The sequence below is a fragment of the Gossypium raimondii genome, chromosome 13, assembly GCF_025698545.1.
Source record: "Gossypium raimondii isolate GPD5lz chromosome 13, ASM2569854v1, whole genome shotgun sequence".
NCBI classification, from domain to species: domain Eukaryota; kingdom Viridiplantae; phylum Streptophyta; class Magnoliopsida; order Malvales; family Malvaceae; genus Gossypium; species Gossypium raimondii.
In genome coordinates, this window is record NC_068577.1 from 27463849 (window position 1) to 27479271 (window position 15423).

Genomic DNA, 15423 nt, shown 5'->3' on the forward strand with positions numbered 1-15423 from the left:
ACCAGGAAATGTTTTACAAGGGACCCTATAAAGATGGTATTGATTCTTAGGGATGAAATGTGAGATTAACATTTCAATAGAAGGCAGTCAGGTGAGAGAGGGAAAAACAGAGAAGCAAAAATACTGCAGCTGTAATTAAATGTTAATGTTATTTTTAATCAAATCCTATAGAGAAATGATGAAAGTTAAAACACTCCAAATTAATGCAAAAGGCATTCCAAATCAACAAGACTTAACATCAAAGCCTCACTTAATAGTGAACCTTCACTTCTGGAGATTATTAAGGATGATCATCATCGAAGCCTCACTTCTCGAATTTTTGACATCCAGACAAACGGGATTATTAAGGAATAAACCATCAAGTCTCATTTAACTTGCCTAATCAGCACAATCTGAGTTATGGCCTTGGTTTGTGTTATGAATGGAAAGAATCAATAGAATCAAGGCAAGAATCAAGGATGCAATCAAGATCTCACAAATTAAGGCAACAACATAAAATAATAAAGGGATTAGAATCCCTATTATATGTATTACCTAAATTAGTAAGCCTAGCTTTGTTATTTGAACAGCAAAATGAAATGAAAGAGTAAGAAGAAAATTATTAAAGTTTGGGATAGGCAGCTCTCTCTCTTTTAGCTCCAGCCTCCAAGGTTGGTAGCCCACTTTGAATAGCAGTCTCTCTTTACAATTCTCTCACCATAGGTTCTCATAGAAAATCCAATCCAAATCATCCTGTGACTAGATCCCTATCTAAGGCTTATTACAATTTGGCCTCAGAGCCAGGTTCCAGGGAAGATCCAAGCAACCAAAAGAATCAAATTATGAAGATGATAAAGCTCATGTTGGGAAGCGCTGCCTTGACTGATAACAGGCTGCACTTGCTTTGTTGACCGTTCAAATTGATAGTCTATCCCAAAGTCAGGAAGCGCTGTCAGGCCAAAGGCTTGAACAAGAAACAGTAACAGCAAGGCGCCAATGCTTGCACAACCAGAATATTAGGGGGACAATCAAACAGCAGCTTTGTTCCTCGATATGCAAAGCTTTGTTCCTAGCGTTGTTATTCAAACAGCAAAATGGAATGGAAAGAGTAAGTAGAAAATTATTCAAGTTTGAGAGAGGAAGCTCTCCCTCTTTGAGATCCAAGGTTGGTATCCCCTTTTCAAGTGCTCCAGTAAAGTCCATCCAACCCTGAATACTCCACAGAACTCTTCCCATTTTGAGCTTGAAAATCAAAAGAATACACCAACAAGGTCTTGCATAATTGCATCTAATATTTCAAGAGCCAACAAGATAGCATTGACCTATTCCTTTACCATCTATTGAATCCCGGTGTCGTTAAAAAATTAAATTGGCTAAAGTTTGAAGCCAATGAATAAGAAACCTTAGAAAATTTCCACGTATGTAAAAAACAGTACAGTAAAAGAACATATTATAAAGTCATATCTACAATATAATCAAATGCATTTCATTCTTCTTTTCAGAACAATATATTCTTGGATAAGTAAAAATAAACAAAGATTTAAATGAAAACTGAAAACATTAAATGTCTCAAACAGGATACCAAATAGACCTAAAAGCTAACAGATTAACCTGCTCAACACTCTAAAGTGCTCAGAAAACTTATTTCCTGATCAATGCACATCTATCTCTAACACAAGAAAACTTTGTACAACGTGGTAAAGCTTTTTAAACCACATACCTCGCCAGATGTATGGAAAGTCCAACAGATGTTGCCATTTAAAAGCTCAAGAAAATATATGTTCCCATCATAGCAACCTACAACCACCTATGGACATAAAGTATCCAGGAAATAGAAACAATAGTTACTTGCTTGGCTGCAAAAGGAATCTATATAGTGAAGGCAACAGAGAAGAAATCATGAACACCTGAGAGAAGTCTGCTACAATTGCTGCAGAACCTTCAACTCGTCCTTGCAGTTTGGTTTCCCACTGGATAAAACCACTAAAAAAGATTAAGTAGTAATAAACTGGTCGAGGTAGAACACGAAAAAAATTGAGGAAAAATGTTCAGGATATCTCATGCATAATTAAATTCCTCTAGACTTTAACTGCATCACCCTAATGATTAAATTTCTTCCCCATCTCTTAGTCATCTGGCAAATTTTACTGCAAAGATATCAGATAGGTTGCCAATAAAGAAGATGGGACATGAGATAAATCAACAAGTGCTAGATGATGAATAATATTATAGTTAGCCTCAATTCAGAATTGGATAGTCTGCTTTATCATCGCTAAAGAATTGGCAATATAAGATATGTGTAATTTTGTATATTGTTAGACAAAACATATATAAAAATTAGGAAATAACAATAGCCTATGTTACTGGGAATGGCCCATGAAATGCCATATTCCCATACCACAAGAACATATTATAAAGACGTATCTACAATATAAAGCCAACATGAAAATGTTTAATTTTTCCTAAACTTTTTCCATATATTTGGAGGGTCCTTGAAAGGTCATATTCCCATACCTCTGGTTGAATATGCTGTACATGGATACTTAATTTAAATAGTCAGAGCAACATAGTGTAACAGGCCAAAGTTTGAATAATGGAACATTGGGGCTTGTAGCCATTGGAGCTTGCGAGAATTGGCTGGAAAGTTGTTAAGTCAGGCTGAGTCTAGAGTGGTCGGTGTCTAGCAATGTCATTTTGTTATTTTGTTACTTTGGTAGTTTTACTTTTTTCTTTCTGATATAATTAGTTGTTACAATTACTCGTTTCTGGATTCCAAGGGACCAGGACGGGAGGTCACTTTCATGTCTAAGACAGCACCTCAGAATAATTACGAATGAATTAACATTGGATTCCTTCTCTCTCTCTTCTTCCATTATACATGTGATGCAAAAATCAAAACTTCAGGCCACGAACTATATTTAGTCCATAAAAAAATGATTCCTTATCCTTTAACTTTCAAGAGCATTTTGATGATGAATAAAACCAGCAGCAGCAGAAGTCAAGCATGAAGCTCTTGTTACTAAGGAAACCAAATATCCAATAAGAGAGAGACAACAATTTTAGCCAAATAAATCTCAATAATTGTTCACAGTGATGAGCTTCCAATGAGAGAGAGAGAGAGAACAATTTTTAGCCAAATAAAACCAGCTAACTGTTAGTGAACTGACGCACCAAGTTGATGAAATAAAACACACAGACATACAAAAAGAATGTTGAAGTTGAGTATGTACATTCATATTTCAGATATCCAATTTACATATAGTCCCTTCATCACTTTCACATTTCTAATTTTCAGTTTTAACAATGAAATTTGACGTTCATATGGTTAAATGGCTACACGTAAACTTAAACAATTATTTCCATTAGCCAGAATGACCACAGCAAAACCATATACATTAATTTTTCTGAAAAGGAAATATGCTAATTGCATATATCTACATCTAGAGCTGAAATGAAATACTGTAACAGCAAAAATAAATTCAATTTGGTCTTCATTAGTTGATGCTAATAACAAAGAATCAAGTACGAAATGAAGTCGAAAAGATGTTCAACTGAGTGAATAAAGCTTAATTCATTAGTTTTCTCTAAGGGATTAAGGTGAGATCCATACCTTTTGGCGTTAATGCAGAGGAACTTGTATGAGTGCGATCCAACAAATAAATAAATATCAGAATCATTGAACACAACAAGTGGTGAGGCATCAACACATGCCTCCATGTTAACTTTCCACAGTTCTTGCATATATCCTGTTCTAGTTCTTGAAACTTCCACTAACTGAGCTTGCCAGGTACCATTGACCACCTGTCCACCTTCATGCATAACCTTGTTGCAGCGACTAAATGAAAATGAGTCGCGCATTGGTGCAGAGTTCCATGGATATCCACAGAACAAATCAATGGGCTCCAGAACATAATATTTATTTAAATCGACCTTCAAACGTTTAGACTGATCAGCTTGATCATCATTCCTTTCATGAGGCATCAATGACAAATGTCCTTGTAGCTTTGAGCCAAGGGGATCAGGAGTTTCAGATTCAGGAAAAGAAAATCGATTCACCTTGTCTGGTTCAATTGTTGATTCTGGGATATCATTGACTCCAAATTTTGTATTATTTAATACATTTTTCTCTAGGAGGGAAATTACGAGCTTAGCTGGAGTTGAAAAGGTATACAGCAATCTCATATCAATCCCAAGATTATGAGAAACATGTGCTGCAGTGATGGAGTTACCACCTATCATAAAGAAATCATCATCATCTGAAACATCTTCCACCATTAAAGCGTCACAAATAGCCTGCAGTATATTCATAAAAAATAAGCTTAATTCTTCTCAACACAGCACATTGAATAAAAGCCAAAAGTATTTCCAAGCATTCTATATTACTTTCTTAATCCATGCATCATAACTAGTAAGACTTCAAGTTTCATCATATTTTTCTTTTGAAATCATTAACTCCTTCACCCAATATTAGTTCTTTACCTCCTCCCCCAAAAAAAAAAAAAAAAGAAGAAGAAACAAAGTGTATGCTTAGTCTAAATCATTAAATTAATCTCCATAAGAAAATTTGCAATTGAATCTCTACATTAGATTGCTGCTATAGTTTCAATACCGCCATGGTGCAACCTTCCAATAATTCCTCCAGATATGGTAACTAAAAGAAGAAACTAAGGACATCATGGTGTCACACAAAAAAAGGAAATTAAAAAAAAAAAGACGGAGAATAAAAACAGAGGAAACCTTTTTTATAATTTGCATGAGATTGCTAGCCCCAATGTCACCTATCTCATCCTTAACATGACTGGTGGAGAATATTGAGTCTGTCAACTGTGCATAGTCTACTTTTCCACTGGCAGACATTGGCAATGATTCCAAAAAAACATACCTACTAGGAACCATCACTGAAGGAAATTTATTGATCATCGAGTTTCTGATGGATGTTTTAACTATTTCAGCAGACTTTACCTTCTCTTTTAATGATATGAATGCTACAATGAATTCATTGTCTCCCTGGTCCTTTTGAGAAATAACAGAAGCATCAACAACATCATTAAGCCCCCTTAATGTATCTTCTAACTCTTCTAAAGCAATGCGTTGGCCATTAACTTTTATGGTACGGTCCTTTCTCCCCAGGAAAACCAAGTCACCACTTGATAACAGGTGAGCAAAATCACCAGTCCTAAAATATATCTGACCTCCACACTCCACCATAGAACACTTGCAAATTGAATTCTGGTGCAACTTTGCATTGTTCAAAGGTATAATAGCATTTTCAAAAAGGTAACCAGTAGAAACACATACACCTCTAACGCATATTTCTCCGACATTAGAATTACCGGTTTCACCAATAAGTACAGTACTGCATTTAGAAATAGGCAAACCAATTGGAACACTTGTTAGTTTCTCCATCTCCAAAATCGAAGGCAACCCCTTGCAGTCAAAATATAAACAATCTCCAGATACCTTAAATCACAAGTTCAGATGTTAGCAAACGAAAAAAAATGCTGCAGAAGTAGTTATTATGATGATAATAATGAATAGGGGACAATAAACATAGTTCCTTAAGGATTGACCTTAATTACAAATGACACTAGTATGATAAACCTACCATAACATCTATGTTAGCTTTTTGTCTGAATGCATTCAAAGCAATTTTCTTTCCAGATGATCCCTCTAGAAGAGTGGGATTAGAATAGAAATTCTTTTCTGGTTACTGCCTTCTCTCTTTCTATCTGAGAATCCTTAGGAAAAGCATTATGTCAAACCAAAGTTATAGTTTAATAGCTATTTTGCTTCAATCTATCTTATCAATGAAAAAAAATGAAGATTTAATCATGTTTAGAAATACCGTTTTCTACCTTTACCTATGGATCTTTTCCTCATTCAATTGGAAAAAGCAGAGATGAGCATATCTATAGTTTGTTTATCTAATAAAATTATTTCTTAAAGTGATAATAGCACTAATAAAGATTATATACGAGTGCATGAAAAGTGAAAACCCAAAGGTCCCGTGAAACTTATTCAAGAGCCTATAAACTCTGGGGATATTGGTATATCTAATATTAACACTAAAAAGTTGCGAAAAACAAGATGGTATAAGGGGGAGCCGGGGTGGAAATCTTTAGAGATCCATGAAACTCAAAAGTAATTTCATCTAAATTGTAAAATAAAAAATTTAAACTCATAAAAACAAAATTCAGCACCAAAGAACAAGAAAAAAAATACAACTCAACATTCTTTGAAGGCTACAAGCATGGCAAGCAAGACTAGTACTCAAATTCTTTCTTCTCACTATGGTCTGCTTCATCCATGTTTCTCTTTCTTATAAATGCCACATAACAAAATTTGAAGCGAATAGACAAATAAGAAGAGAAGTAAATTCATAAAATAACTTCTTTGCTTGATGAGTTGGTGTCAAAAAAAGAAAAGACAAAAAAAAAAAAAAAACTCTCTTCAGCGGTTTGTCTTGGTTGAGAAGAGAGCACGTAGAGAAGAAAACATTGATGAAGACTGGTTTTAGCAATATGATAATTTTCTAATTTCCATTAACAATGTTTACATTTTTAGGCTAGGGTGTAGTTTCCTATAACTGATGTCTTCTATAATTTTATAGCTAAATATTGAGGATCTCTATGTAATTATAGTGACAGGACCAGTTCATTCTTATAATTTGTTATTATTAGCACGTCAATTTAGGTGGAAAAATAACTGATAAAGGGGAAAAGATAAAAAGAATACCCAAGGGGTCTTTGGCAACCTACAAAAGAGGAAATATAACGATCTTCTCCCTCAATAATTAAAGTACAATTAAATGTAACAAATTCATAGAGACAGAGACCGAAAGACCATGAAGATGCATGCAGGATTTAAGTAGAAGATTAAAATTATCAATTCCTCAAAAACTTCTAGGGCCAGACATCATGAATTAATCCGCTATAGTAGAAATAACCTAAAATGAAAAAAATACCTCTGTGCTCCCATACAAATTCAGAATAGAGGTTTTGGGTAACAAATTGGAAAGCACGTTCCACAAGGATAAGGGTAGGACTTCACCACTTAGAACTAACAACTTCAGAGAACTTGAAATACGAATATCATGTTGACTTTGCATGGCAGGAAGGATCATCCTCATAAGTGACGGAACAGCTGTGAGCCTATTAATGCTGTATGCCTACAACAGCAGTGCAAAATACTATTAGCAAATAAGCTAAAAAATCACTAACATTTTGATTGGCTAACAAGGAGGTAAATGGAAACATTTACATATCACATCCAGAGCCGAGTAGAGCAGTCATTCAGTAAAGGACATCTTACATGACAAAGTTTCTTAAAGCAGAAACTCCACAAGATTCACATCCAAACCCTGTGAATATTATTCTAGGTTTCTCTGTTCTAACAAAATTTGATTCAAAATATTCATTGGGGACCCAGAAGAAGCTGTCCATTTTCTTCTTGACATGATTTTCTAGATCACATTCTCAGGGTAATTTTTTTTCTGAATTATGTCTCTAGTTACTCCATACATTTCCATATTCTCTCAATTTTTTATCAATCTCATTCTTCACTTCCATGCACATATTTCATGTAGTAAATCTTTTAATGAGTTTATATTTATAAGAAAATATATACAAGAATTCAAGCATAACTTAAGATCATTCAATTTCACCAAATCATAAATGCCTCTAACAAGCTATTGACAGCTGACAGCTCAAATAAATAGATTTCAACCACCCTGCCCACTAGTTTCAAGCTATAGACAGCTGAATGAATTACAAGTCCTAAGTTGTGAAAACGATAACAAATTTGCAGCCAAGACCAGAATTAAATTGCCATGTTAGACATCTAAATAACCATTGACCATAACAAAAAACAACAGCAAAAGTTTTAATCATTCAATTCTGACTTAATAACTTTTTGCTGTATTTCAAGAAGTGCAGCCAAAACAATGTGAATTCAACTATTAACTTAAGAAAACATGGAGGACAATAAGTAATGTATGAAAAGATTACCTGGAGAAAATCAATGATAGAAAAAACATTTTGTTTTAACTCAGTGAAAGGAGGTATGACCAGCGTACAAGCAGTAAGAGCAGCAATAAGAAATTCTTGCAGATGATCAATAAAGCTTATTGATGTCTTGAATAACAAAAGTTCCTCTCCTTGCATGGGATACAATTCTTGCATCCACAGAAAGCGATTTAAAAGACCTTAAAAAGGTAGAGGAGGTTGCATCATCAAAATGAACTTTGCATGCAAAAGCAATAATAAGACAACTGGCCTAAAAAAACAGAAAAACTAACTCAGGATGTCAAACAGGCATTGATCAGGAGAGAAAGTATCATTTACAGCTAAATACAAACCCTTTATAACCTGACTTTGTTGTTTATCTCTCTTAAACAAACCCGACGCAGGAGCTTTATTTCTATTATAACATTTTATTATTTCAGTTTTATTTTATAATATGTATTTTAAGTGTTAGATATATTATAGATGGTTAGGGTTATTAGTTAACTTAGGACTTAAATCCAACACTAGGAATAAAACATTATTTGCAAGAAAGCCTAGAAACTTTACTTGCAAAAAAGAAAGCCTATATAAATAAGTTGTAGGCTTTACAACCATATTATTCTCATTATTTTTCTTAGAGAATATAAAGAAACTAGAGGTTTTTTTAAAACCTAAGTTTTTTGGAGTTCCAACTTTCTAACTAGTTTTACCATCCTACTTCTCTTGTTTGCTACTGTTTTCTCCCTTAAACCACATCAATTTTGGCATCATAACCTAATTAGATCCTAGGGTTTAAAGTAGAGTTTGCTTTAAGACATGGTCAGTCAATCTAGAGGTCAAGGAAGAGGAAGTCAAAATCAAGAAACAGAATTGGCTACAATACGAGGTGAGATTGAAGAAATGTAGGTGCAGTTTACGCTTGGCTGCAACAAGAACAAGAAGGAACTTTGATGGAGATTCTAGAAGGTGCCTACAACCAAATTAACATATCAGAAGATAGCGTAGCTAATAAATCTGATTTTGGTAAGAAAGAAAACCCCTTTCATGATGCTGGACACGTAAACCTTACAGTACAAGCTGGACTGAAGGAGTAGTTAGCGCATGTCGTCGAATTAAATGAGGATCAAATTAAGGTTGAGGTTGTTGATTTTCTTGGAAAGATAGATTCATGCATAAGAGCCAAACTATGATTTGTTAAATCCTATTTATGATGAGTATCCAAAAAAAAAATTGAGGTAGAATCCTTCATTGTTTTTGATGTGTTGGCAACAAAACCAATAGTGGGAGAGAAGTCTAGCGTTGTGGTAGATGCACTTAGCTAACAATCTTCACAAGGCATTGAGTGCTCAAGTGAAAGGTTTTTGTCTTTTTAAATAAGTTAGGGATCAGTTTGAAACTTAACCATATTTGAGTCCCATGAGATCTCTGAAGGTGAATTAATGAGGAAGCTCGAAGATGATAATGATGAGACCCAGTCAGATATAGAAATAGATGTTCTCTTAAGTGGTGATTAGGATCATGTCAAGCATTTTAAGAAGAAGCATTACCATCGCCATACCCAACATAAAATCCAACATATGGAAGCATTCTTTCAAGAGTGGCCTCACCTGGATGATCCTTCCTTTCGTGATGTTACTATGGATGTGGATCATACTACTGTGGGGATACCTTTCTTGATTAATTGGCTGGTTTTATGGTGTGTTCAAAGTTCAATTCGAAGAGCAAATATCATCAAATCAAGTTGAGAAGTATTGATGAATGGAAGACAATTTTTAAAGATCAAAGATGACTTTTGTGATTTGTTAGAAATGCCAAATACATTTATGCAGATCATGCGTGAGGTAACTAGACCACTAGACATTGCAAAACAACATGTTGTTGTTCAAGTAGCTACTTTAAACGCAATAAGTGCTTGTGCCAAATGGCCAACTTTGTTTGATCTTGCTAAATTTGGCATCATTCATGGATTTGGTTTCCTATTTATTGTTGACATTCTTATTAACCTAGCTCAGAAAGGTCTTACTAAAGGAAAAAGATAAGTATTCTCACACAGAGGCCAATGGCCATAGTAGAATTCAAGCATTATCTACTATTGGTGATGAAACTTGGGAACAGGGAAATAATAAAATTAAAGACATTGAAGCCTGTCAAGATGTTGCAAGACATTAGTAGGTAGTAGTAAACAAAAAAGTTTAAAATTTTTTCTAGTCATCAAGTATAAGTCGTGTCAGCAAGTGAAGATTGTTACTGTCCTAATCTTTAACATGGTTGGATTTCCCCAATTGTTGCAAGAGATAATTTTGAAAATTCTTGAATATGTTGTGACTATAGTGAATTGTGTTCTTAGATGGAAATTGTTGTCTTGATGTTGCTTATCATAGCAACCAAATACATTAGAGGTATAGCTCAACATTATTCTTTTTTTCGTAAGGATCCTTTGATCGACAACCTAAGAAAGTCCAACGAGAAAGTAGCTGTGATAGAAGTCTTGCTAGATGATTTGAAGCAACATAATAAGTTTATTTGATGGTAATGTTAAACAATTGGAGAGGAAATCGAATTGTAACAACTTCAAACAATACTTTGACAGTAAGGGTGTTACCCAAGCTCATGGAACTAGTTCAAGGAAGTTTCCTATTTTTGAAGCTGTGGATTGGAATTGATTCTGCATATAAGAATCACAATGTTTCTATCAGACATTCACTTGAAGCTTGGTCAGGTTCACAAAGTGATTTGGGTTTGGTGGAGTTCAAAATAAAACATATTTCTTGTGATGATGCTAATAAACCTATTCTCATATTCCTCACTATTTGGGATGACACTTCTAAGCTCCTTGACAAAATTAAAGTAAACAACTTTCATGGGAATCTTAGCAAGTTTATGATTTTTCCTCTACATAGTTTTATGCTAACCATTAATCAACTAGAAATATTTGACCTTGTTGCACCTAAAAAGCGAAAAATTATTTTGGCAACAAATATTGGTGAAAGTAACATCATAAATGATGTTTATGTTAGATTTGATACCCTAAGTGTAATGTATTTATTTACATATTTGTAATTTTTAAAACATATTGGGTAATAAAATATTTCATAAATTATATTAATATACTTTGTATAATTGTTCAAATGTGGTTTTTGCATGCAAAACAAAATAGGAGCAAATATAAGCTCACTGATTGTCTAATTTTTAAACTAATACTAAAGGATATTACGTGGTTGGATTGTAATATGAAAAGATAACTTATATTAATAGACAAACCTAAATATGTCATTAGTCTAATAAAAAATGATAAAACCAATTGAAAGACTAGTATGTCATCTATCAAGTCCAATTGTTGAGATGTCTTATCTTGGACATCGAAGTGGATGACTCCCAAAAGATATAGACATAAATGTGACTGACTGGGCTAACAGTAAATCGGACTGAACCCAAAAAAAAAAATAGATTCTAAATCCGTTTATTGATTTATTCACCTGTTACATTCAAAGTGTGGCATACCTTAATTTTGAATAAATGACGGACTATATACGTGACTCGTATACTTTAATATAAGTAAAAGTTTGAGTTCAAATAGATAAGTAACTGAAAACTAGTGCATTGGGCATACAACTTCTATAGCATGTAGCATCATTCACAATAGTAGAATTCGTAACACGAGATATTGGTAAATGGTATCCTCTTATTGGCGTTACATTTTTGATTAAAAATAAACGTGATCACAGATCATTTGTGTTTGTGATGGATGATTTGATTACTATTTGATAGTAACTGACTTTTTATGAAAGAAGATGTAATGATCACCATGAAATAAAATAATATTAGAAGAACAGATTTATCTCAAAGAGATTAAAAATATCCTACAAGTATAACAAACTTATAATAAGGTCATTGGACGAGCACTAATTGAGTTACTTTCGTAAAGGTATATATTTAGGAAAAGATCAATTTCGATACTATAGTAGAATTATTTCATGACTAAATAAGTTTATAATTAATAGATGAAAATTTGAAACTTAATTATAAATCATTAGAGCCCTAATCGCATGCCCAATCGATCCTTTCGCTAGCTAGTTGAAATCGAAATGAGTTACATTTTAATCAAAATGAATAGAAATGGAAAAGTTAAAGAAATAAAAATATTTAAAAATAAATGTGGTTTTCTTTAAATAGAAATGACTTGAAAAATGACTTTATTGCTTTTGAAATAATAATTAATTGATGTTCAAAATGAAAATAAATTAATTAGTCATGGTGAGTTCATTCAATGTAGAAATATTAAATATATTTTTATAAATTCTTTTACAAGAAAATCGTCATAATTTTAACGAACTAGAATCGGGTTTAGAAAATTAATTAATTAACTATAATTAATTTAACATATTTATTTCAAGAAATAAAAAAACAAGTATCGAGTTGGATTGAATTATAAAGTACTGAGTTAAAAGTCAAAAAAGTAATTGTAATTAGACTTGATACAGGAAAGGCCGAAAATCCCCTCATTTAATGCTAGAGACGACAAACATTAGTTTATTTAACTAGGGTTGCTACCCCACCTAATTATAGTTAAACTAGGAGTTTGTTTTCCTATTGGAATAGACTTCTACAATTTAACGTTTCCTATTGGAATAGACTTCTACAATTTAACGAGGGTTTCATCTCTTCTCTCTATAAATAAATAACAATGATAGAGCTAAACATACAACTTTGAGATATTGTTATCATTATTATTATTCTTACTATTATTCTTTTAATTAATATAAACAAAGGCTTTTTAAAGCCTACGTTTTCAAGAGTTCCAACTTTGTTCTAACTAATTTTAAAACCCTAGCTTTCTTGTTTTTTGTTGTTTTCTCGTTTAAACCACGTCAAGATTAAAGGTCACAAAGATTAACATAATTCATAAGTAAAAGATATTTGGTTGGTTGACTGGGTATGGATCAAAACTTGCTCGTTGATGTTATGTTGTAGCACAAGATGAAAAGGCCCCGGAAACAATACATTTTGGCATTTTATTGCACTATGCACATGTTATCTTGCAATAATGAAGGGATTAATTAGTGAACTATACAATGATCAACCAATAACATGATAAGAAACTACAACATCTATTGTATTGACATTTATATGGGAACACAATCATGGAGCAACTTGTATTTAAATCCAAATATACAACCTCCAATTATCCTATGGTGGTTACAACCAAAATTTCTTTATTTATTTTGTTCCTTAATTCAAAAAAACACAAGCCCTCCTCATACAATCTCAAGTGGATGGTTTAAGAATTTAAGATAAAGAAAGGTAGCAAGGTAGCATTATGAACCACAAAAGATTACTCAAATCTCTCAAGACTTAGGAAGTCTCTATTAGGTTATGAGCTCTTTATAATGTTGTCTGCCAATTAGTTGCAGAAATCAAGTTTGATTTTTCCTTAAGAGACTAGTACTAGGATACGAAAGAACGGTTTTTTTTTTTTTTGTTAAGCTATGAAAGAACAATTATATTTTCACATGAATTCAGGTCTCTCTAGTTCAACTAGGAGCCTAGTTCCTGACCAGATTTTCTAAGAAAAAGTTATTAACAATGATAAGATGAAAGAGATAACATAGATCCATATTGTGAAACATAAACTACTTCCAGCAGCATAGTTGTACACAAACACTACGGTAGTATTCAAATCATGACAAAAAACATACCTTCTTCTGTGCCACATACACCTTTAGGCTTTCCCGTAGATCCTGAAGTGTAAATTAGATAACAAAACAATCTTTTTCTTTCATTTTCACAAGGCCATGCTAGACTTGATTGACTTTTATGCGGTTCAATACTTGCCTCCATAGAAAAGCGCATGATAGGACAACTGCAGCATTCTAAGAGCCAATCTAATTGATCAACCAGCTCACTACCACTTTTCACAAGTGAAGATCCACAAGTGACAACAAGAGCAGCATCTAAAGAATCCAAAACCGACAATATTCTATCTCTCGGCCATGCAGGATCAACAGGCAAGAAAGCCTCCCCACACTTCAAAACAGAAAGAACAGAAACTACGTATTCCACTGAAGGTGGCATAAAAAGTGCAACAATCTTTGGTACATACATATTCTCAAGGTCAGTATGTTGACAAACTCCTCGAATGAAATCCAATGAAGCTTCCGACATTTGAACAGACTGAGGATGCTTGCCATTGGAGTTATCACCTTCATTGATACAGAAAATGACCAATAAGGATTCTTAAAACACACACACACCCGCAATTCCTTCTAAAACAACAAAATACTTGTACACAACTCTTAACGTTTCTAATTAATTCATGCCTTTTTTTCCTCTTGCAGTCATCATCAACATGAAATATTCAAACCCATTTCATCAAATCATATAAGAAATTAAGAATTAAGAAACAATTAAAATTCCTTTAAAAAGCATTGGTTTTTATTTCTCCTACTTTCTCTTTGATATATCAAAAGTTACCGTGAAGAAGAACCAACAAATGAAATAAAGAAATAAATATATTAAAATTCACAGAATACCAACAAACGATTGAGGAGTTTCCTCCTCTTCTTATGGACAGTATTCAAGCTGAATTATATTTGAAATCCTTTTTATTAATCAAAAAGACAAACCTTTGTAATTTATACAAATTGCACTCATTTTTCTAGTAACAAACAAACAGAATCTTAATAAACAAATTCATAACTGAAGGGGAAAAAAGAAAAAAGTACCTGAGGTTTGGGGTTTAATCAAGTAACGATCATCAGCACCATCAAGAACGGAACATATACGAAAACTGAGACATTCAACGGACGCTAAAAGGTTAGCGAAAGTGAAACACCGGTCGCCTTTATACACCGGAGGATTCCCACCGTTGATCAACTCTCTGTCAATCCGGACCTCATTAGCTGACGGGTTAGATGGTGACGCGTGGATGATGGCTATTTTGTCAGGGCTTTTGCTTGCTGCTCTGTAAAATTCATGGATTAAGCAGCAGTGCTTACGCTGCAGCGTCTCCTGCTCGCCACTCGGAAAAGCCATTTACTTTTTCCAAAGGTTTCGGATTTGAATATATAATGTCGAAATATTAATTGGACCAGGTTAACAAAAGTTGGATTGAGGAATGTAATGTGGGCTTTACCTAATTGGAGTTTTCGTTCGCATGGACCCAATATAAACCCAAAAATACCTGTGTATTTATGAAATTGCCATGAGTTGGGTCAAATTCGAACAGAAAAACTAAAAATGGTTGGATCCGGTTTAACTTTGAAATATTGTTTTGGTATTTAAAATTATTCCATAACCATATTTATGTATTTTATGATTTTCAATTAAATAAAAATTAATCTTATTGGTCAAATATCAATTTAGGTAGTTAGTAAAAATATAAATTAAATAAGGGTGCATTTGTTTTACTTGTGTTTATTTTATAGTTAATGACTTAGTCAAA

At 33.3% G+C, this 15423-nt stretch overlaps 1 protein-coding gene across 6 annotated transcripts in view; it reads right to left on the reverse strand.

Annotated features, from left to right (window-relative positions):
- Nucleotides 1-15019, reverse strand: part of LOC105782804 (putative acyl-activating enzyme 19) — a 29231-nt gene extending 14212 nt beyond the window's left edge. For 4 of the 6 annotated variants that reach the window (XR_001129915.2, XM_052626745.1, XM_012607803.2 and 1 more), the window contains exons 1-8: nucleotides 14705-15019; nucleotides 13679-14182; nucleotides 7986-8182; nucleotides 6944-7147; nucleotides 4717-5439; nucleotides 3590-4272; nucleotides 1887-1962; nucleotides 1700-1786 (exon numbers count right to left, since the gene is read on the reverse strand). Coding sequence is in view for 5 of the 6 variants with exons in the window: in XM_052626745.1 (XP_052482705.1) it covers nucleotides 1700-1786; nucleotides 1887-1962; nucleotides 3590-4272; nucleotides 4717-5439; nucleotides 6944-7147; nucleotides 7986-8182; nucleotides 13679-14182; nucleotides 14705-15014 (2784 nt within the window). In the remaining variant the exon portion in view is untranslated. Of the gene's footprint in view, nucleotides 1-498; nucleotides 1049-1699; nucleotides 1787-1886; nucleotides 1963-3589; nucleotides 4273-4716; nucleotides 5440-6943; nucleotides 7148-7985; nucleotides 8183-13678; nucleotides 14183-14704 lie in introns of those variants that run through there. The other 2 variants (XM_052626747.1, XM_012607805.2) reach the window with 2 other exon arrangements.
- Between the last annotated feature and the right edge of the window lie 404 nt (nucleotides 15020-15423).